This window comes from Mirounga angustirostris, unplaced genomic scaffold (assembly GCF_029215605.1).
Source record: "Mirounga angustirostris isolate CCGP_5_RB_7025 unplaced genomic scaffold, mMirAng1.0.hap1 SCAF_5, whole genome shotgun sequence".
Lineage (NCBI taxonomy): Eukaryota > Metazoa > Chordata > Mammalia > Carnivora > Phocidae > Mirounga > Mirounga angustirostris.
Genome location: NW_026991713.1, coordinates 7,084,782 through 7,108,823, shown reverse-complemented (window position 1 = coordinate 7,108,823; position 24,042 = coordinate 7,084,782). Strand labels below are relative to the sequence as shown.

General features: G+C 46.6%; 1 protein-coding gene across 3 annotated transcripts in view; it reads left to right on the top strand.

Moving 5' to 3' along the window:
* Nucleotides 1-24,042, top strand: part of SREBF2 (sterol regulatory element binding transcription factor 2) — a 64,539-nt gene that overhangs the window by 16,008 nt on the left and 24,489 nt on the right. For all 3 annotated transcript variants that reach the window (XM_064590545.1, XM_045872415.3, XM_064590546.1), the window contains exons 2-8: nucleotides 16,163-16,588; nucleotides 17,537-17,718; nucleotides 18,392-18,538; nucleotides 19,982-20,203; nucleotides 21,429-21,543; nucleotides 21,760-21,941; nucleotides 23,827-24,019. In XM_064590545.1, the coding sequence (XP_064446615.1) occupies nucleotides 16,163-16,588; nucleotides 17,537-17,718; nucleotides 18,392-18,538; nucleotides 19,982-20,203; nucleotides 21,429-21,543; nucleotides 21,760-21,941; nucleotides 23,827-24,019 (1,467 nt within the window). The remainder of the gene's footprint in view (nucleotides 1-16,162; nucleotides 16,589-17,536; nucleotides 17,719-18,391; nucleotides 18,539-19,981; nucleotides 20,204-21,428; nucleotides 21,544-21,759; nucleotides 21,942-23,826; nucleotides 24,020-24,042) is intronic.

The following is a 24,042-nucleotide window of genomic DNA, read 5'->3' as shown; positions in this document are numbered from 1 at the left end:
TTTTAGTTCAGTCGGGTACTGGTTTCAGCCGGCTCCCAGTGGCGGTCCCTGCGGCCAGAAGTGGCTAGACCAGGGATGTGAAGGGGATCACATTAGATCAATCCGGAGGAAACCTCACAAGGGAGTCTTAAGATTGGCAGCCGTCCTGGTGACTTAGGTGGCTGCCCCATGCCCAAGACAGACAACTTTGTATAAGGACAGGAATAAAGAAAGGGCATCAAGTTTCTGGATCTTATTACCATCCCAGCCAGGTACCAACTTCCAGCCAAAAGGCAGGCTTTCTCCTCCCCATGGAGTAGCCACGGCTAGAGGATTGCAGCCTGAGCAATTGGCATGAAAGTGTTCCAGTAAGACCATACTCCTTGAAGAACCCCGGAAATGGGAGTAAAGTAAGAGAGAAAGTACTCACGAATTTTGCACCGAAGCTCAGAGTGCAGATGTAAAGACTCAAAGCCCCATGTTCGGGCGCCATATGATGAAGTTTTAGAATATTAGTGAGGTTCAGTGGGGTGGAGTCCGGAGCTGACTCAAGAATTCTTGAGACATCTTTGGTGCAAAATGGTGGTTTATTAAAGCACAGGGACAGGACCCGTGGGCAGAAAGAGCTGCTGCACTGGGGTTGTGAGGGGTGGCTGATTATATACTAGGGGTTGGGAAAGGTAAGGAAAAGGGAAAGGATTTTCGCATGTTAAAGAAGACTCACAGGATACTGGAGGCCTCGCCATTGTCAAGTTAAGGTTGTTTACCCCTCTAGTAAGGCGTTAACATTAAGATAGTTGGGAACTTCCTGGAAGAATGTCGCACGTCCCACCCAGGAGTGGGAGGTGAGGGGAGGTTGCAGGGTGTTGGCTTATGCTTTGTCTCCAGCCAGCCTTCTGTTCCCTCATCACTTGCACTTCCAGTGACTTCCCCTGCAGCGCCTCTCTGAGCCTTAGTTTCTGCTGTAAGGTGGGGGCTGGGCAGGTGTATGTCACAGGTGCTGCAAGAAGTGAACCAAAGCACATAAAAGGAAGAAGACAGGAATTGACATTCTCTTTTGACTGTATCTGAGAATAAAAGAGGAACTTCACTTTGCAAGTTGACTCTTAGGACCAAAGGGCCTTCTTTATAATACCGTTTTGGAATGTTTATTTCTTCCTTTTGAAAGGGCTTTTGTAGGTGTGGTGGGCGGGACCAAAGGAGTAGTCACAGAGTGCAGGGTAAAATGTTCCATTTTCGGACCACAGGATTCAAGGGTTAAAGTTGGTTGACACGGTGGAGTTTTTTTAGAGTAGGAGGATCCCAGAGGCTGGGCTCCAGGTAAGGCTCCCTGGGGAAACTAATCCTAAACCATTGACTGACTTGGAAACTGAAAAAGCAGGGCTCTTTCTGCATTACTTAGGCCCTTTGGAATTGCTAATGAATATGTGTCAAAATGACCCTTATAATCTGGCTTCTGCATCTGGCCAGTGGAACTGGTCTGTTGGGTTCAGAATCTGGTTTGGACCAGTGGTAAATTCCTGTCTGCGAACCAGATGTAGAGCTGCCTTGTTAAACTGGTGTCTGCTCAGCTCAGGCCTTCACCATCCCACAGCAACGGCGAGATAATGCTCCTTGCTAAGTGTGACATTTATGGTGAAGCCTTGTACTTTTCAGAAGTTCTTCTGAGACGTTTGCTTTCCTGACAGTGCTGTGAGGTAGATGCTTGACTTTTATTCCCATTTTGCAGATGAGACACTGAGAGATAAAATGAATTGCCCAAGGTTTCCCATGCTGGTGGAGTCAGGAGTTGAATTTGTTCCTTCTAACGTGGGTTGCCATACTCTTTCCTACCCTGTGCGAATGAGGTGGGAGGTGTCCTTGACTCAGGAAGCCTGTCTAGGAGCCCCTGCTCTGGTCAGAAGTTATTTTTTAAATTTTTATTTTTTTTTAATTTTTTATTGTTATGTTAATCACCATACATTACATCATTAGTTTTTGATATAATGTTCCATGATTCATTGTTTGTGCATAACACCCAGTGCTCCATGCAGAACGTGCCCTCTTTAATACCCATCACCAGGCTAACCCATCCTCTCACCCCCTCCCCTATTTTTAAAATTTTTAATATAATTTTTAAAATTTGTTCAAATCAATTCAGTATGAATGAGTATTCACTATATTCGCAGCACAGTGTTAGACTCTTTGGGGTATTAGAGATGAGTGAAACAGTCCTTTCAGGGAGCTGACCTCCTAACAACCAGATCTAATACAAAGCGAAATGCAACAGGGGCCATAACAGAGGGACAAACTCCAAGGAAGGGAATTAGCAGTATCTTCACAGGGACTTTGGCATTTGAGCCAAGATGTGAAGGATGAGTGAATAGAACTTTAAAAAGGAGAAGTGTCAGGGTGTTCATTTTTGACAGAATTGGGACCAGAGTTGGGAATAATTTGGCGTGTTATGGGAACATGGGATTCAGTGTGGCCAGAGTACAGTATAGGACTGAGGTTCTCAAACTGCAAAGTGCCTAAGAACCCCCAGGTCTGGGATGGCATCCAGGAGGGGCACCTAAGGAGTGGAGGGGTGGGATCAGAGGTTTCTTGTGGAGGTACCTTGGAAGCTGAGGTCTTAAAGCTAAAGGGGCAGGAGAGAGGAGTCAGTCATGTTCTAGGCTGAGGGAACAGCCCTTTTGAAAGGCACTTGATGTGTGGGATATGCAGACTACAATCCTGGTAACTATTGTTACCTTTCTCAAACACAGTTTTGATCTGGTGCCTCCCTCCGCTGCTTCCATGTGCTTCTGTATTAGTCAGGAGTTTTGGCGATAAGCCATGGAAACTGCCTCTGGCTAGCCTGAACAGAAGAGTTTATTGGAAGGACAGTGGCGCACAGACTGACCAGAAAAGCTGCAGAGCCAAACTTGGAAAATGGGCCAGAACCAAGGGAGGCTCAGCAGCAGAGTTCAGCTAAGGATAGCCCAGGGGCAACTGGGTGAGGACCCCACTGCCTTCCTGGGTCACTTCCGCAAGAGCCACGCTCCTGGTTGGGGGTCTGCATGAATCTGGGCTGACAGACAGGAAGCCTTACCTCCCACTGAGACCATCCAGTGGGGGTTCTCCACAAGGAATATCGGTGCCAGTGGGAGGCTCGGTCAGATGATGGACAAACAACAAAAGTGGCAAATGTCCACTACATTTTCTGTGCCTCTCCTTGCCTCCAAAATAAGAGCCAAATGCTTAGGGTGCCATTAAGGCCTTTCACAACTTAATTATAAGCAGCTGCATCTCTCCACTCTGTTCCATGCTCTCTCCATTTCAGCTGCTTGCAGGGCATTTCCTGGTGCTGTGGTTTTGTTTAGCCTGTTTCCTTTGCCTGCAATAACCTTCCTTTTCTCTGACTCCTAAAACTTCATCCACTGCCATCCAGCATGGATCAGTCCTGTCTCCACTCCCAGACAGGCCCTTTCTTTGGGAGGCACTTGGCTATTCTTGCCGTTATCACAGTGGGTGGGAATTGCTTGGCTTTCTTTGTCTTCCCTGTGAGATGGGGAGGGGGAGGGTAACCAACCCTTTGGAGCCCTGGAGCTCTGGGCTGGGTCCCCTGCTAGGTGCTCAGCATCCTCCAGCTCCCAACACCATAGCACACAGTATATGCAGGCGCTGGGTGGATTTGTAGCACTACTTAAAAACCTGCTTTGCGGGTATTTGTTTTGTCCTTAGTCTTAGGGAGGTTTGAGGGTGGTAGAGTGGAAGGATGGGATGGTGGGTTGTTGGGGTCTTTCACCATTGCCTGGCTGGTTTTAGGACTGAACAAGTTTGAGATCCCCCGCTATGGAGACTCTGCCCCCAGGAGAGTCAGGAGGGTGGTTCAGCTTGCACCTGATTTTGTTGACACTTGGTTACCTGGCACTGTGAAGTGTGATGCCCTTGTCTTCCAGAACAGGACCGTGCAGGATCGGTTCCTGGGAGTTCCTCACTCTGCATCTTGCTCACCTTTCAGTCTCTTTCCAGGAGAGTGAAAGCAGTACGGTGCAGGGCGGAGCAGGTGAAGAGCCAGAAATACGGGAAGACCAGAGATGATAGTCCTTCCCTTTTTTAGTGGGGGATTTTGGCTCTCATTTGTGAGTGAGGCACTTAACGAGCATCTGCCTGGTGCCAGGGTCTGTTTGGTGACGTCCATTCAGTAATAGAACGAATGCATCTGTACAGTGTGGTGGCCGAGAGCTTGACCTCAAATTCCAGCTCCACCACCTGCTGACTGGGCGACGTTGGACAAGTTACTTAACCTCTCTGTGCCTCATTTTCCTTGTCTGTGAAGTGGAGGTGATAATGGTGTCTCCTTCAAAGTGTTATGGAGATTAAATGAGGAAATCTATGCAAAGTGCTTAACACAGTCGCTGACAAATAGCAAGAGCTTAGTAACTGTTAACAGTTCTATACTATTTTTATTATTGTTACTACTCATTGGCTCAGATATTTTCTTCTTAGTTGTTGTTCAAAGTCTCTTCTTAACCTCTTTCTCAGAGCAGGCATTTCAAAGTAATAAGTAGAAGAAGAGGAACAGCCTTTCAAAAGTGGGGTGCCAACTATCTGATGCCCCTACTTTGGTGTTAGGTAAGGATTGGCTGGGACCCAGGGTGGTGCCATGTTTGGTTATTGACTGCAGCATTCTGAGCCCGGCCCATGAGGCAGGGCATCCGCCAGGAGGGACTTCCGGAGAGGAAGTCCCACAGTATGGTTGTTGGGGCGACTCCTGGGGCAGGGTGCTTGCGAAAAGAGCACAGGCTTGGGAAGAGGAAGGGGAGACTGCCGCTCGCTTAGCCACCTGCCTACGACCGTGTGCAGGTCACCCCCTCTTTGGACTTGGACTTGTTTCTTCCTGTGTAACCACCACCACTTTTCAAGAACTTTTGTGTCGGCGTGTTGGCACTGTTCTGCGTGTTTTACATGTACTAACTCTTTTTTCAAAGAGTACTTAAACAGCTACCTCACGGGGTGATTTGAAGATTATATACCACAGTATGTGTGAACGTGCCAGCAAGGTGTTAAAAGCAAAAACAACTGGGTGGCAATGCTAATGAGGTGCTTTTCCAGTAAAAAAAAAAAAAAAAAAAAAAATCATGTTTAAACTTTGCGTATAAATATATACTTACACAGAAACAGATAAATAGCAGTAAAAATCAACAACAAAAGCTTTTTTTTTTTTAAGATTTTTTTATTTATTCATTTAAGACACAGATACAGAGAGAGAGAGAGAACGTAGGGAGAGAAGCAGGCACCCCCAACAAAAGCTTTTTAAGTAACATACACTACAGGTTCTTCCCGCGTTGTGTACCTTTTTATCGCAACACTTGGCACCTGGCCGAGGCAGATGTTTGTAACAGGGTTTTGCCATCAGAACATGTACCTCTTGAAGGCATTTAATTTTGTTCTGGCACATAGCAAACTCAGTTAATGTTTGTTGAATGCATGTCTTAACGGGCGTGTCTTTACTGATTTGTATTTTTCAAAAGAGAGAGAGACTTCTAGAAAGAGCATCTTATCAAGGCAGCAGGAGTCTCATTTGGAGAATAAATGGAATCATTTGAATAGGAAGATATGCTCACAAAATACAAATAGCCAGGCAAAAATATCTCCCCTCTATTCCCCCAGTGAATCAGTTACATGCATGCTTACCTTGAGATTAATCTTCCATTAGCACTGAACTTAATATTGGAAGTAATGAGATGGATTACATAACCACCCCTCTCCACACACACCCCTAAATTCTCCTTACTTTATTGTCACTTCAGGTCTCTCTTGCATCTCTCTTCCAAGTTGTGATGAGCATAAATGTAAAATCCAAGAAATGTTTGTTTTATAGGGGAAAATAGTATGCATAGAGGAGAGATTCAGATAAACCTAAATCTGATCTCAATTCAAATCTTGGTTCAGCCAGTTTCTATCTTATGAGGGGGACTCGGGCAAGTAATTTAATTTCTTTGAATCTTATTTTCTTCGTTTATTAAGCAAAAGAATAATACTGGGCTTAGGGTTTGCATAAAGTACTAAGTAGGTATCAGTGATAGCTATTATTATGTTGTCCACCTAGAATCAACATGAAATTAATTTTAGTCATAACCACCTCCGTACTTTTAAATAAAATATAAATGTGATCTCTAATTAGAAAATAAGTTTATTAGCATCGTCACTGAGTTATTTTTGCTTTTAAACATCAATAGTGTGGGACGCGTGGGTGGCGCAGTCCGACTCTTGGTTTCAGCTCAGGTCATGATCTCAGGGTCATTAGATCGAGCCCCACGTCAGGTTCTGTGCTCAAGATGGAGTCTGCTTAAGTTTCTCTCTCCCTCTGGCCCTCCCGCTTGTGCTCTCTCTCTTTCTCAAATAAATAAATCTTAAAAAAAAAAAAAATCAGTAGTGTGACCACTGGCTTTTAATCAAGGGTTAAATTAGAATCTAACCTGGAGATGATGCCCTTTCATATTTGTTACGTTAAAAAAAAAAAAACCCTGAAAGAATCAAATACTTTTTTAATGTTCTGGACGTATTCATATATATGGACATGAATATATATAAAATGTATATATGTGTGTGTATATTTGTATACACATACCCGTGTGTGTATGTGATATATATACATATATCAGAGTTTGGATTGTTCCCATATCTACAAGAAACTGAGTCTCGGAGAGTTCTTTTCCAAAGGCAGCATGGCACTTGCATTGCTAATCTGATAGCCAGGTTTTCTTCAGCCAGTTCCCTTTGAATTTATACTTGGGAATCCCCTTTCTGTTTGGCCTTCTAGTTAGTTCTTGGTTTAGCTTTTTGACATCCTGCTTTTCTCCCTTATTATGATTCTTTGCCACACTTCCTTCACATAGTCCTTGGAGGTGGCCTGTTTCCAGTGTGGGCCATTTTCTAGAACCTCATATATAACTAGAACTTTTCTTGAATCAATTTTCAGATTCTTTTCATCAGTTGGTGAAGTTATCCAAGTTTTTGTTTCAGCTATTCTGATATTATCCTCTCAAGTCAGACTTCAGTCTTAAGTTTGTGCTCAGAATGATACTTAATGCATTCATGATGTCATGGGGTTCTGGGGAGGCCAGCGGCCCCACTGTACAACCAGCATGAGCAACCACTGAGCCAGAGAGGCGCCCCTTCCTAGAGCATTGTTGGATGACTTGCTATGGCGTTTTCTTCTTTAATAAGGAGAAAGACCCAAGTTCATCAGCATGAGCTATAGAACCTGACATGATTTGACCCTGACTACCTGCCCAGCCTGGTGCCCTACCAGTTGCCCATTCTCTTCAGCAGTGCTAGTTCTCTGCCTCCAAGCCTTGGCTCGTGAGATTCCCTGGGCCGAGAATTTACTTTGGGTGCCCATCAGCCTTCAGTCCAGCTCCCTCAGGAAGCTCTTCCACCTGCACCTTCCCTGTGTCCTCCTTGCTGCTGTGATTATGTCACTTTGCACTAACTCATTGAGGTCAAGGCGGATTTTTTTATCGTCTCTCTAGGCCAGCACACAGTGGGTGCTCAACACATTTAAATCCTTTTGCATTTACATACCCACTTCACCAAAAGTAGATGCTTTACAGAAATTGCAGATTTGTCCAGATTTTCCAGGATAACCTGGATTTCAAAAATATCTTGTCCCATTGTGAGGTGATATGTCCCTTCCAGTTTTGGTTCAGAAAGCATAACTGCCGTTTTTACAGATTGCATGAAAGTTGCTTTGGGGAGCATTTCAGTGAATTGATGCCAGTTTTTTAAACTGCCAGAATGATTAGTGCTTGGAGAGGTACAGGGGAGTAGAAGATTTTGTCCATGCACTTTGTGAAGCATAAAATATATATTTTTAAAGCCTTTAAAAATATAACTTATGTAGTGTGACAAAATGAAATTTTTAAGTGTTAAAAACCTACTCTTACACTAATATATCATCAGCGCATATCAGGGATTTATTAACATTATTAATGAGAAAACCATCAAGATGACAAAGCTGGATCAAAGGAGAGTGTAAGAAACTGGTATTTATGTAGTTTTAAAAAAGGATGCAGGAGTAAGATTGCAAATTTAGATGCAAAACTGGCTAATGTCCTACAGGGCAATAAAAATAAAGCCTTTGAGTTTGTTTTTAAATCATTTGCAGCTTATCAATTTTTTATAAGTGAACATCTAACTTTACAGAATGTGGGCCCAATCTGTGGTAAATAGAAAGTCAAACAAATTTATGTTTCCACAGAGCATCAGATGACCTTTATGTAGTCATGGTAGACATGACTACCTCTAGTACGACTCTGAAAGGACACTTTTTTTTTTTGCCTTATTTTCAAGTTTCAGATAATTTTCCTTTTTTTTTTTTTCTTTTTAGAGAGTGTGTGCAAGTGGGGGTTGGGCGGGCGGCAGAGGGAGAGAGAATCAGAAACAGGCTCCACGCCCAGTGCAGAGCCCGGGCTCAAACTCACCACCCTGAGACCCGAGCTGAAATCAAGAGTCAGATGCTTAACCAACTGAGCCATCTCTTAACAAATAAATCACAAGTGGGTTCAAGAGCTCAAAGACAGCTGGATCTGAGGTAGAGAAGAGTCCTGGTTGAGAGTAATTGTAAGTGGTTTTGAAATGGAATTGTGAATTTGGGACAGGAAGAGGGTGGTAAAGAGCAGAAAGGGTGAGGTATGGCCGTCACAGAGAGGGCTTCCCTCCCTATCCCAGCCAGAGGCATGTGCAGAAAAAGGTGTGGGTATTTTCCCCAGGTGGATGATGAGCTAAGGTGGGTGGGAAGTGAAATCCCTCGGAGTAGGAGGGAGCAATTAGTAGGAAGCTTTGAAGCTTGTGTTTAAAAGATTTGATTTGATTTAAAAGACTGTTGGACCAACAAGATACTCAAAGAAGACAATTGTCACTAGGTAGGAGGTTGCAGTTGAAATCAAGGCAGAGTATGGAAGTTAAGCAAGGAGAACCCTGGTACCATGAAAGGAGACCTGCCAGAAGTTCATAGTAAACTTCTGGCAGAGGAAAGAAACAGAAAGAGCAATTGAAGGTGGTGCTGAAGATCATTCTCCTGATTGAAAGAGAGCTGCTCTGGGGCCCTGTGTTGGACAGAGAAGTCAGAACTGGCCAGCCCAGCTGGGACTCTCTGAGGCTGCCCCCAGCTGGGCAGGCAGGGAGAGAGGGCCAAACAGAGCAGACCAGAAGACCATTTGAGAATGAGTTTTGCTTCCCTTTGTGCTTGCTTTTTCTTTTAATTTTCAACTGTTTTATTTCATTATGTAATATCTGATCTATGCAGTAATACATTTGTGTGTGTTATGTAACACAAGTGTTTGAGAACCCCCACATCCCTGTCCAGTTTTCCTTTGTGGTTTCTTTGCCAGTAAAAAGAGTTTAGTCATCCATCGCCTAAAATATAGGATGCCTGAGTCACTAGTTTGCCATCCTGTGTCATTCAGCCCTCCTCCAGACTCCCTGTCCCCCAAGAAGGTGACCCAGAATTCCCTTGAAGTATGTGATGCTGTCCCTGTGCTATGAGCTTCTTAGCAGATGTGCCCCCTGGTGTTTGGAGTGATTTTAGGCACCAATTTGCCTGTTATAATTGTCCCTATGTTCCTTACATTCTTTGCATTTCAGCTTCTGAACTGCTCTTCTGGGTGACCTGAATGGGGGTAATAATGTTTCAGGTCCTGAGAAAGCAGTGGTGATTACAGATAGCAAAATGGTGGAGAAAGGAAAAGTTACCTCACTACTGACCCTCAGGTTTGATACTAGTCTACATTTGATTTTTTTTTTTCTTAATTATTAGAAAAAAAACATCCTAGGAGGGAAGATAGGATCATCAGCTTGAAAGCAGGATACTTGTTTCTTAAGAAGCGTACTTGTTGGGAATTAACTCTTTTGTGTTTACCTCCCTCTCGCTCACTGGTTGTGGTCCATCTGATTCCCAGCAGCCTACAGACATCACATACCACACTTATTCCGTGTTCTTACGTTGTTTGGGCAGATCTAATGTGCAAGATTAAATGAACAACACTAAATGAAGAAAGTTTAGGTGAATATCCTTATAATCTTGGGGATGAGGGACCTTTTCAGTGTAACACAAAAACCATGTAATTTCATTACACAGTATTAGCACTTGTATACAGTCCTTTCTGCTGTAATGCAACATATCCATTCCTAAAAATCACTGCACTGAGCAAAATCATGTAATGCAAACCGTAGGGCTTATGGGGGAAATGGGATTTGGGTCACAACACTCGAAATCTTCAGAGGTGACAAAAAAAGAGAAAATGAGAAGACTAAAAGTTAAGAACCCAATAAAACAGCTCAGTTTTACAGATATTCAGTGGGTAAGAAATACAGAAATACCACAACAAATAGGACCCCTTACCTTAAAAAGACCTGAGGTTTGCTTGTGGAAGTGGATGTTAGAAGTTACAGCTTCTGAGTTTCTGTGAGGTGATGGATGGAGGGCAGTCTGTAGTCCGATAGAAAGTTCTGATCCAGATGTGGATGGTTATGGTTCATAACACATGCACTGACCTGACGAAGCTGGTGGATGTTTGAGGGATGCAACTGTGCTCATTTTGTGTGGCTCATTTCACTTGGGTATGTTTTTGCATTTCCTAGTGTTTCTCTCATGCATAAGTAAACACGAAATTCATGATATGCCCAAATTGTTCCCTAATAAAGCCAAATGCATTGGAACAAATTCAAATTTTCAAAACAAGAGTCCAAGCAAAACTGTCAAAAAGAGCTGTCACGAATAACGTGCACTAGGCTACTACCGAGTGCCAGGCACTGTGCTTTAGATTCCATGCAAACTCTCTCTCAGCATCCCCATTTTATAGATGAGAAAACTATGGCCCAGAGAAGTAAAACTTACCCCAAGTTATAGTGCTAGGGCGTGATAACTTAATCACTATGCCATTCTTTTTTCTCAACAAATTTGTTTTTTTAAAGATTTTATTTATTTATTTGAGAGAGATAAGAGAGCACACAGGAGCAGGGGGGAAGGGGGGCAGGGAAAGAGAGAGGAACAGAAGGAGAGGGAGGAGCAGACTCCCCACTGAGCAGGGAGCCTGATTTGGGGGGGGGTGGCATGGCTCCATCCCAGGACCCTGAGATCATGACTTGAGCCTGAAGGCAGGCATTTAACTGACTGAGCCACCCAGGTGCCCCTCTTTTTTCTCAACAAATTAAAAGAAAAATAAAGTGGATTGTATATCAACCGTACTTCAATAAAAAAAAAAAAAACAGTGCGGCAGATATTTGCACATATATAAGAAGGAGGAAATACCCGTAGTATATGAAATTTTTTCAAATCAGTAAAATGATACAAATAGCCCAAGAGAAAAATGCACAAAGGTCAAGAGCAATTTACAAAGGAAGAAATACAAATGGCCAATAAAATTGGCAGGGAGACATCCAACCTCATTTAGCGCTCATCCATGCAAGCCCAAACAGTTTGATGTCATTCTTTCCCCACTGTCTGAATGACAGAAACAGATGTGGGGAAGCATAGATTGTTATAGCCTCCCCAAAGCACACATACCTGTCCTTTGACCCAGCCATCAACTTCTAGAAGTTTATCCCAAATCAGATCAGTGGGAAAAGATTTTTGTAAGAGTTCTTCACTCTGGGGCACCTGGGTGGCACAATCGGTTAAGTGTCCAACTCTTGCTTTTGGCTTAGGTCGTGATCTCAGGGTTGTGAGATCGAGCCTCCACATCGGGCTCTGTGCTGAGCTGAGAGCCCACTTGAGATTCTCCTTTCCTCACCCTCTGCCCCTCCCACTAGTGCTCTCTCTCCTAAATAAAGAAATCTTTAAAAAAAAAAAAAAAAAGAGTTGTTCATGCTAAAAAATTGAACACAGCCACTTGTCATCACCAAGTGGTTAAATTCTAGGGTGTCAATACAATATGCTACGATACAGTACTGTGGGACTCTCAAAGGTTGCCGTCATATCCATAATGGTTGACACTGACTACTTCTCATGTGTTGCTAAATAAAGGGAGCAGGGTACAAAATAGCATCTTCAGTGCGATCCCACTTTTGTGACTGTTCTCACAGACACACACACGTGCTTGTGTGTGCAAGCAAGCCTTGCTCTTAGGAAGGACACATCAAAACATTGACAATAGATGTCTCAGGGGGGTGGAATTGCTGGATTTCTTTTTTTCATTTAACTTTTTTCTAAACTTTTTCTATAGTGAGTGACTTTTATGATTTTGAAAAAGTTTTTTTATTTTATTTTTTTATTTTATATTTTTATTTGACAGAGAGAGACACAGCGAGAGAGGGAACACAAGCAGGGGGAGTGGGAGGGGGAGAAGCAGGCTTCCCGCGGAGCAGGAGCCCGATGCGGGGCTCGATGCGGGGCTCGATCCCAGGACCCCTGGGATCACGACCTGAGCCGAAGGCAGACACCCAACGACTGAGCCACCCAGGCGCCCCTTGAAAAAGTTATTTTAAAACATTATCTAACACAAAGTGATAATAAATACAAAATATAAGAAGAATAAATGACCTTTGTAAAATGGTTCTCTTAGCACCTACCTGGGCTAGGTAGCAAATGCCTGCTGAAGAATTGTTGGCTCACTGACTATGTGGTTTGAAGACAGTGTGTTACCTCAGCTGGGGCATTCAACTCTATATTCCTGACCAAAAGTAATCTGCCCAGATTTTGGGTCACCTTACTCTCAGGCAGATGCTGCTGGCTGGGCCAGGCAGAGTGTTTGATGTTTCCTCCAGGTTGCATGCTCCATGAAGTGCACGTGAACTTGGGGTCTCTGGAGGAGGCTCTGGACTGATTGCAATACACAGGTGACAGTCACAGCCTCTGATTCTGATTATGAGCTTTTAAAGAGACCAAAACCCAGGGGTAGTTTCTTGGGGCCCAGCTTACTTTATTAAGCAAACTTATCCCTTACTTTAAGAAGCAGCTAAAAAATGGGACTGTGGCTTGTTTGCAGAAGGTAACCGCCAGGAGCACCCCTGCCAGGTAAGCTAGGGTTTGCAGGCCTAGGGGTGGCCCGCCTAGCTCCCAGGAGGCCTAAGTCTGGCCTTCCGCTCTAGGGACCACAGCTCATGGTGCAGGATCTGGAACTTCATTTTCAAAGCCCCATAAAACCTGTGCCTTCTTCCGGGCCTGTCTTTTCTGGGTTTCATGGCTCTCGGCGGAAATGAAAGCTGGTGTAATTGTGACACTCCAGTGATTGGAGCAGCGAACACGAGACATTAGGATGCTCCCACAGGGTGTAGCATGGAGCTTTAGAGAAAAACTGCACTCAGGGTGGGCTTTCGGTGCCTTGGTTCTCCAGGCCTCGTTCCGGCTGGTGGGGCCTCTCCCCTTCTCTGTCACTGCAGACCAGATGGGGTCCCAGGAAGACCCCGCATGCCTTGCTGGAGCGGGGGCTCAAAGAGCCTCTTCCCATTACTTCTTCCTTCAAATGCTTGGTCTTAAGGGGTCCCTCTGCGCCACTCAGCCCAGTGCCTGTCCGCCTGGCTGCAGATAACACCACTGGAGCTTGTCGTGTGTGGGTTGAAAAGGATTTTTTTTTTTTTTAATTTAAGCCTTCACATCCCATCTGCTTACACACTCTTAACCTGCTTTGTGAACAAGCTTTGTGACCTCTGCAGGTTACTTCGCTGTGCCAGCTCATGTCTTTCTCCATGAAAGGTTTTGGAGAACACTCAACCAGATGAGATAAGTGGAGTCAAGTGCCCAGGCGCTAGGTGCTCTGGAATTACCACTAACAGGGACCAGGGTCTGCCTCTCGCCAAACACTCTGCACAAATTGTTTTATCCATCCTTACAACAAAGAAGCCAAGTATTCTTTTTTTTTTTTTAAAGATTTTATTTATTTATTTGAGACAGAGAGAATGAGAGAGAGAGAGAGCACATGAGAGGGGGGAGGGTCAGAGGGAGAAGCAGGCTCCCTGCCGAGCAGGGAGCCCGATGCGGGACTCGATCCAGGGACTCCAGGATCATGACCTGAGCCGAAAGCAGTCGCTTAACCAACTGAGCCACCCACGTGCCCAAGAAGCCAAGTATTCTTAAGGCAGCCTTTTGTGGGGAGGAAACCAGGATGTAGAGAGGTGGCTTGCCCACGTTCACACAGCTGGGTAGGCGGCGTCTTGAGACCCAGCTAGTACCGAAGCCCGTGCCCATCTTCCAGGCCTCTGGCCTCTGTTCCCTTATGTGCTCCTTAGCGTTCCATGGATTAAAACAGTCAATCAGTGAGTGATGTTCTGATTCCCCAGAGTAAGAATTTTATGGGAATTCTGGAAAGCTCAGCAGATTATTAGCTTTCTCTTAAAGCTTTTCCTTAAACCGTTTTATAAATCTTGTGTTGTACTTGGACTGTGTCAGCAATAAAGTGTGTTTTGTTTGAATTTTGTGCTGATTTTAAGGACATTTCTTAGTTTAATCACGTATAAGGAATTGGAATTGGTTGGTACCAGTTACAATATCTGTGGCAATGTGCCCATTTCTCCTTCCCACACACAGCCGGCTGAGTGTCGAGGGGACACAGCAGAGTGTTGAGGTGTTGGTAAATAATACCACTACACAGTTAGTGTAATCTTTGATCTTACAAGATGCTGTTTTGCCAGTAGGTTGAACTGATGGAATACTGGAAGTACTGAACTGCTAAGCTTCAGTCGCCCTGTATGGTTACCCTAGAAACCCCCAGTGGCTTTCTGCTTGCCCAACATAAGACTTCGTAGCCCAGACCCACTACTGGCATGTGTGTATGTGCATGCATGTGCATGCATGTGCACGCACATACACACACACACGTCTGTTAGAGACCTGGGAGGGTGGGAGGGACTTGCTGGTGGAGGTTCGGGGGAATGAAAAGAGGTGGTGTTTTTTGTTTTTGGTTTGTTTTTGGTTTGGGGTATTTTGGTGGCTAAATCAGAGCATCGTGTGGCCTTGAATGTTTAGAGAGAAGGGTGTACCGTTCAGGAACAAGCAGTAGCTTCTTGGGAATGTGTTGGAGAGGAAAGGGGAGGGAATGGAAGCAACATGAAGAACTATAGGTCTGAAAATAGCTGCGACAAAGCTGAGGCCCCAGACTTCTAATGGGGATCAGCCCTGTGGGGAGGCAGGAGTTATAAGAGATGAGTTTTAGTTATGGAATAAGTTGGGTTTTGGTAAATTTCAGGGAGGATGAACTTGGGGAAGAAGCCCTGGGGGCAGGCTTAAGGCCCTTTGGGCTGGGAACTTAGGGGTCCCAGGTACTTGGAACATAATCTAGAAGGGGGCCATGGTCTCCAGGTGGACACATCCCCCGGGTCCCACAGACTCCTTGCCCAAAGGGGCCCAGCCCTCTAGAGCGTGGAGTCCAGGGCTGGGGTTGCTCTGGCCCAGCCTTCTGGCAGTGAGTGTACTGTGGTGCAGAGGAAGAACATGAAGCTGGGCGTTCTAATCCTCACTGTGCCCTGATGAGCTGCAGGACCTTGGCCAAGTTATTTCCCTGTTCTGGACTTTGATTATGATCTTTCCATCCGCTCCATCCCTAAAGTTCCATGACTCGGAGGCCATCCCTAAAGTTCCATGACTCGGAGGCCATCAACTTCATCATCCCTGAATGTTCCTGAGGGTACCAACAGTGCCCAGGGCTATGTCCTTTTTGGGGAGAAGGCCCAGGGCCTGCCTGTGGTGAGGAGGGAAGGCTGCCTGGGGTGAGAGCCGATTAGGGTCTGGCACAACTTCGCAGCCAGACCCTCCTGACTCCCACACTCCTGCTCTGTCCGGGGGAGCAGTGCTGAGATTGGAGGTGGCTTCACACCTGAGGCTACTGGGCTCAGAAGCCTTAGGACAGCGACTCCCCACTTTCCACCCCAGGGTCTCCAATTGTAAAATGAGACCAGCAGTAATCTCCAAAAGCAATACTCAACCTAGCACAGAGGTGGCTCCTGTTCAGCCTGATATAATCAGGAAAGTTGGTAGAAAGGGCCTGGAGGTAGGGTGTGGAGAGAGAACATCAAAGACGTGAAGTCCTCTCACCTGTCCCTTGGTTGGCCGTCTGAGCCCAGGTGGTTCTCCTCCTGAGAGGTTGGTGAGGGTCTCCTGACCCATTTCTGCTGTGGTCGTGGGAAAGCCTTTTGATTTGCATGCCTCCGTTTCTTAAGCAAATTTGAAAGTTAATGGATATTTTGGATGGCAATAAAATTACTCCTTTTTGTGTATTCACAGAGATGCTGCAGTTTGTCAGCAATCAAGTTGGAGAGTTCCCGGACTTGTTTCCAGAGCAGCTGTGTAGCTCCTTCCCCGGTGGCAGCGGGGGCAGCGGCAGTGGCAGCGGCGGGGGCGGCAGCAATGGGGGAGGCGGAGCCGGGGACCCCTCGATGCAGCAGCGGTCCTTCAGCCAGGTCCCTTTACCTGCCTTCTCTCCCTCGGCCGCTTCCCCCCAGGCTCCAGCCCTGCAGGTCAAGGCTCCCCCCAGCACGGTGCCCACCCCGCCGCGGGCAACTCCTGTTCTTCAGCCCCGCCCCCAGCCCCAGCCCCAGGCCCAGCTGCCCCAGCAGACGGTGATGATCACCCCGACGTTCAGCACCGCTCCGCAGACGAGGATCATCCAGCAGCCTTTGATATACCAGAATGCGGCGACCAGCTTTCAAGGTGATTCAGAAGTCAGACAGGATAGTGATTCGTTTGCTCAAAAGGTTCTGTGCCAGTTTGCAGACACTTGTGGGGTAGACGGTTCTGCCCTCTTTGGGGATGACAGAGTCTTAGGAGTTTGGGGGTCACTGGCAGCAAGGACGGTGGTACAGGAACAGCTCACACTCTGGCTCCTCAGACACCCTAGGATCTGTTGTGCCTGCTTCGAGGATACTTGGTCAAAGAACCGAATAAGCAGAGTAGACACAGGGACGTGCTGGTAACTAGGGGTAGAGGCTTGAGTAAAATGGGCCCGGAGACTTACCCAGACACCAGCCAGATCCCACAGGTTGAGAGCCATTCATTCGGCAGATGTCTCCTGAGCAGCCACCACAGACTATGGCCTAGAGCAGGTGCTCCGGCTCCATGCAGCAGGCCTTGCAGCGGGCCCTCCGTGTGTGCTGAGTGAGTGAGTGACTTCCCGTGTCGTTAACACCCCGTGCCTGTGCGGCCGGGAGCCTCTCAAGCTCAAAGGATCTGACGGTTCTTCGGTGGGCTTCTGAGGGTTTAGAGGTGCAGAGAGGCAGCAAAGCAAGAAGCTGAGACAGTCATCCCAGAGTGCACTCTCTGTTCCTTCCACGAGAAGAAATGAAGCCCGGTGGAATTGTTGGTTCCTTGTGTCTCTGACTTCCCTTGCTGGGTGCAGTCACGTGCCGATTAGCTCCCCTCACCTCCACCCCAGCACCCAGAATAATAAAATAATCTGTTCTCATTCCCTCAGAAATTGATGCAGCCCTCATGGAATGTTCTTGTTATCTAGACCAGCCTGTAAGTGGCTGTGCACATCTTCTTCAGCAGCAGGTGGGGAGTCGGGATTGTCCTGAGGCACCCCATCCTCGGTTGGTACTGCAGCTACAATGACAGAATGCATTCCTCATCTGTGTGACTTTTCCCTCCTCTTCTCCCAAGTCCTTCAGCCTCAAGTCCAAAGCCTAGTGACATCCTCCCAGGTGCAGCCAGTCACCATCCAGCAGCAGGTGCAGACGGTGCAGGCCCAGCGGGTGCTGACGCAGACCGCCAATGGCACGCTGCAGACCCTCGCCCCGGCCACGGTGCAGACAGTCGCCGCCCCCCAGGTGCAGCAGGTCCCGGTAGGTGGCTGCTGAGGAGCCGGGGAGGCACTGGTGGGGGCTGGGGGCTGGTCTTTGGTTGAAGCTGTGGTCTACATACTAGAAGGACCAGCAGCGTGTAAAGGAGCAGTGTTTGAGGTGCCTGGGCCTTGCGAGACACCCATGAGCTGGGTGTGGAGACCTGGCTGAGATGGTCTCTGTGGATGTGCACGGGCCCTCATGCAGACTCAGTCAGTGTAGGTGGATTATTCGATTTACACATAGAATGGGCATAAAACTGGAGATATGCCAAAATGTTTTTAAATCACGTATTATAGTGGACTGTAGTTTCTCACTAACAAGGTCATTTATCTTTGAAAAAAAAACATCCAGGTGTTTCCTTTCTGTTTCTCAGCCATGTTCCTGGCTTTCCTGAGTTTTATCCAAAATCAGATCTCCTTCCTGTCCTCTGTCCCCCCACTCTGCCCCTGCCAGGCCCTGGCATTGGTCTTCTCAAAGCCCTCCAACCTTAAAATGCAAGACCCTTTAGCTATACTCTTTCTCCCTCTCAATGCCGTCATCAAGTTGTGTTCTCGGTTTTAGGAAAATGTTATTTTTTCATTCTTTCCTGGAGGAAGTCTGTGTAGTAAGAAGCTAAGGCAAAATAGAAAAATATTACTGCCTTCCTTTTTACTTTTCTTCATTCTCCATCCAGGTCCTGGTACAGCCTCAGATCATCAAGACAGATTCCCTTGTTTTGACCACACTAAAGACAGATGGCAGCCCTGTCATGGCCGCAGTCCAGAACCCAGCCCTCACCGCCCTCACCACCCCCATCCAGACAGCTGCCCTTCAAGTACCAGTAAGAGCCGTCTTCCTCTCTGCCCTCCTCCCTCCACCCTCTCCTTTCTTGGAGGTGTTAGGCCCCTGAGATGTTAAAATCTCTACAGAGTGGGTCGGTGTAGAACTTCTATGGAATGTGTCAGATTGCAAATATCATCCCCATTTAGGGTTTTTTTTTTCCCCCCTTGAGAAGTACCATCAATGCATGTTATGTGGGAGTACTGGGGACTATGAGGGAGGAGAGAGGAATAGCAGAGGATCCCCCGGTTCCTAGGCAGTGGCTCCACACAGGGCTGTCTGCCTCTAGGTCCTGCTGATGGAGGTTTGGCTTCTGAAGGACTCTAGGCCCACCAGGTAGGGAGGGGCTACAAGGTGGGGGACATGGAAGGCCCCATACTTGGGCTGCAGGGTCACAGCCGCTTCAGCATCTTACGGCAAGAGAGTCTGATAGAGTAAAAGGTGATCAGAATTTGAAAGTAAGCTTTATTCATAAGAGCCAAGAACTGGGAAACAACCCACATGTCCAAAAAGAACTGTTGATATATATAACTGCTGAACCTCAAAAATAGTATGTTTGCATACTAGCAAAAGATGCCTATCACAAAAGAGTTAATGCTGAGGATGCCATTTATATGAAGTTCAAGAAGAGGCAAAACTAAGCTATGGTGATAGAGGTCAGAGCAGTGATCACAAGAGGGGGAGGGGGCAGGCAGAACTGGGAAGAGGCACAAGAGAACTTTCTAAGGGGATAGAAATGGTCTGTATCTTGGTTTGGGTTATCTTGGTTACACACATGATATCCATACGTAAAAATGCATCAAGCTGTACATTTAAAATGCGTGCTTTTTATTATGTGAGAATTATTTCTTAATGGTTAATGATGTTCATTGGCCATTTATTGAAGAAAATAAAACTAAAATTAGTAAAAATAGAAACAGGGGGAAGCAGAGTTGAGGAGAAAAGGGGGAGCCTCTACAGTTGGTCTGTTTATCTAATAGAATGGCTCTATCTGTTCTTCCCTTGTGCTTTTTGATGGCCAAATTATATAAGGAAATGCAGCAAGTGACTTCACTGTCACGTGAGAGGAAAAGATGTATCCTGCACCAGGAGGAAGCTCTCCTTGGGGCCAGAATGATATGGTACATTGTATGCGAGCTCAGAGGTGGCTAATGATTTGCCAGCAAAGCAGAAGTCCTATGACTTGTTTCGGGTACCCTTAGATCAAAGGTTAAAACCTATTTACCCACGTTAATCCCATTGTGGTGTGATTTGTTGACAGTGGTTCTGAAGGGGAACTCAGATACCGTGGCTCCTGAGGCCTTGTGGGGCCTGACTTGATTGAGCCACGAAGGGTGTCAGCGGAGCAATGCTGCATGGCCAGGGCCAGCAGGTTTGTGTTCTGGGATTGCTTTACTCAGACTAACCACGGGGTAATTCTGCCCTGTGTCTCTGCCTGTTCTAGACTCTGGTGGGCAGCAATGGGACCATTTTGACCACAATGCCTGTGATGATGGGGCAAGAGAAAGTGCCCATTAAGCAGGTACCTGGGGGAGTCAAGCAGCTGGAGCCCCCCAAAGAAGGAGAAAGGCGGACGACACACAACATCATTGAGAAGCGGTATCGCTCCTCTATCAATGACAAAATCATCGAGTTGAAGGACCTGGTCATGGGGACAGATGCCAAGGTGGGAGCCCAGCAACGTGGTATTTCACGTGCCACCATCTCCCCTCTACCTGTCTTTGCTGTAGGAATTTAGGAAAACCCAGGTCCAAGTGAGTGAACATAAGGATGGTTAGAGGTGCTTTCTTTTTTTTTTTTAAAGATTTTATTTATTTATTTGAGAGAGAGAGAGAATGAGAGACAGAGAGCATGAGAGGGAGGAGGGTCAGAGAGAGAAGCAGACTCCCTGCCAAACAGGGAGCCCGATGTGGGACCCGATCCCAGGACTTCAGGATCATGACCTGAGCCGAAGGCAGTCACCCAACCGAGCCACCCAGGCGCCCGAGGTGCTTTCTTATTTAAAGCATCTTGAGTTTGTTTTTGTTTTTTCAAGATTATAAAATATTAACCAACATTAGGGAACTAGTGGGGGTTGGTAATGCAGCGTCCTGCCTGGACCTTTGACTCTGCTCTGCGGTGATCACGGATCCCAGTAGCACAGGCAGAGGGATGCGTCCTGCTCACTGGTGGCCAGGTGCAGGACTGTGTGTACCCTGGAGTCGGCTGGTGGCGTTGCTGACATATGTTTAGTTGTGTTCATGGGTGGTTAGCAATATTTTTACCTTTTAGGGAAGAGAGAAAATAGAGATTGGGTCTTTAACCAACAGCAAATAGAGGAAATAGATTGTTCATTATTTCGGGTATTTCAGTGAATGTGTCTTCTGTCACATAGGTTTTTTTTTTTTTTTAACCTGTTTTCTGTTTATCTTCATCATCTCTATTTTGGAAGAAAATTTTATTTTCCTTATAGCCTATAGACCTGAAACGTGCTAATAGAACTTTCCTTAAGATAGTTATCCAACAATGCTCTGGGTTTTTGTCGTTTGCTTTCTGTAAAGTTTGTTTTGGTTCTAGGATTATTATAAGAAAGAGGAGTACTAGCTAATATTTATCGAGTGTCACTATGCACCAGACTGGGGCAGGGGGTGGCTACTCTCTGTATGTGTATTATTTCATTTTGTCCTCACTGCAACGCTGTGATCATATATCATCATCATCCCCATTTTAAGGACAAGGAATATGAGGTTCAGAGATTTTGAGTAACATGTCCTGGGTAGCACAGCTAGCCAGTGAGCAAGCCAGCCTCTCAGCCCGGAGCCATGCTTTCACCCCACAGGCTCTGGGCCTCAGCCCTCTCACTGAGCAGCCTGCAGTGATGCCCCTGTGTTTTCACCCGTCTTCCTTCCCAGATGCACAAGTCTGGCGTCCTGAGGAAGGCCATCGACTACATCAAATACTTGCAGCAGGTCAATCATAAACTACGCCAGGAGAACATGGTGCTGAAGCTGGCAAATCAGAAAAACAGTGAGTGTGCTCATTGAAAGAAGGGTTATCAGACCTTGTGGTTGTAGGAGTCCTGTGCTGGGCACTGGGGAGGGCCCACTGATGTGTCCAAGGTGCCTTCACGGGTGAAACAGGAGCAAGGACCGTGGGCCCCTCCCCCAGCCCAGCCCTGGCCCAGGCACCCAGGTGGGGGCTCTGGAGAAACAGACCATTGGCCAGACGCGGTTTTCTTTGCAGAGCTCCTGAAGGGCATCGACCTGGGGAGCCTGGTGGACAATGATGTGGAGCTGAAGATCGATGACTTTAATCAGAATGTCCTTCTGATGTCCCCTCCGGCCTCCGACTCAGGCTCCCAGGCTGGCTTCTCCCCCTACTCCATCGACTCGGAGCCAGGAAGCCCTTTGCTGGATGATGCAAAGGTATGAGCTTTTGAAATCCTCTGACCCCTGGAATCTGTCCCATCTCTCCTAACTTAACTGTGGAGAAGCTGCCGATAGGGGGCCCAGCCAGGCCTTGAGAGGACCAAGGATGGAGAATAGGTCCTACTGCGTCCTCCACAAAATTCGCTTAACTGGTTCAGTGTAGTCCAATTTAACTGGTCCTTGCCGAAAGAGCCCATCTGAGAGGAATCCGGGCCGAATCCAGAACGGGAACACACAGCAGCTGTCATGCGGGTGCTAGGAGTTGCCGGAGGCGCCTCATTACATCCCTCACTCATAATGGGCCTGGCAAGACCATTTTTTGAGGTTGTTTAGTCGGTTTAGGGCAAGGCTGCCTCTGGGTCCTCTTCTGGAAATGATTGCAATTTGCAGTCTGACAAATAACATTCCAACCAAGGGCCTTTAATCGTCAAAGAAAGCCCCTGGCAATTATGGTTTAATGGAATTAGCCAAAAGAGGCTTGAGCCTAATGATCTAGCCCTGGGAATCCATGGAGGCTACTGGCAATTTCTGACTTCAAAAGCACAAACCTCCCTTCTAGCCTAAGTTTTTGATCAAACTTTGTGGTGTCATGTACTTAATTTTACTGAAGAAGCTCTATTTTTGAAATACTTTATAAATGTGATTCTGTTTGGGAACAGAAGGCCATATAATATATACATTGAATTAGCTAGGCATCTGTCATCATAAGAAATTTTCAGATGGCTTTAAAATATTGAAAAGGAGGGGCGCCTGGGTGGCTCAGTCAGTTAAGTGTCTGCCTTCGGCTCAGGTCATGATCTCGGAGTCCTGGGATTGAGCCCCACATCAGGCTCCCTGCTCAACAGGGAGTCTGCTTTTCTCTCTCTGCCCCTCCCCACTGCTCATTCTCTCTCTTCTCTCTCTCAAATAAATAAAATCTTTAAAAAAGAAAATACTGAAAAGGAGTGCTGTAGTATGTGGGCACTGGGAGTCGGGAGATCTGATCCCAGCCTTCCTCCCTGCTTCTCTGTGGCGGCATCCAGTCCTCCCTCTATAAGACGGGGAGGGGGAAAAAAGCAGTGTTACAGTTTTACAACAGGCAAACTCCTGTAAATAGATTCATACTGAAGTTGTATGGTCTTTTTTTTTTTTTAAGATTTTATTTATTTGAGCGAGAGCTCAGGTGGGGAAGGTGGAGGGGGGGGGCAGAGGGAGAGGAAGAAGCAGACTCCCCACTGAGCAGGGAGCCCAATGCAGGGCTCCATCCCAGGACCCCGAGATCATGACCTGAGCCAAAGGCAGAAGCTTAACCAACTGAGCCACCCAGGCGCCCCAGTTGTATGGTCTGTAATCAGTTCTACTGATGTTTAATTTACATGAGATAAAACAGCTATTTTACAGTAGCATAAAGTACTAGCGTACAGTATGAGGAGTTTTAACAAGTGTATACACTCATGTAACTATCACTGTAATCAAGATACGGAACATTTCCATCACCCACAAAGCTCCTTCATACACCGTGGCAGGTAGTTCACATATCCCTCTCCAGCCTCAGACAACTACTGACCTGCTTTCTGTCACTTTAGATTAGATTAGCTTGCCTGTTGTGGAATTATACAGAATCATGGAGAATGTTCTCTTGTGTGCGCTATCTTATAAGCAGGACTCATCTACCTTTGGTCTTCAGAACATGTTCTTGTCCCAGGTGGCAAGAGGACGATATGCCAGTGTTTGAGAAGCAGCTGGAGAGCTGTGGGCTTCTTGCCTCCTGGCTCTCCTCCTATCTGACTTTGTAGTCTTGAATTTAAATCTCACAATCTGACTCCAACACATATAAAAGTAAAACGCTGTAGAAACGAAACCCACGCAGTATTCATTCTAACCTCTTGGCCCTGTTTTGAAGGTCAAGGATGAGCCGGACTCTCCTCCCGTAGCGCTGGGCATGGTGGACCGCTCTCGAATTCTGCTGTGTGTCCTCACCTTCCTCTGCCTCTCCTTTAACCCCCTGACTGCCCTGCTGCAGTGGGGAGGGGCCCACAGCTCTGACCAGCACCCATACTCGGGCTCCGGCCGCAGCATCCTGTCACTTGAGTCAGGTAGGTAGAGGGCCCGTCGAACC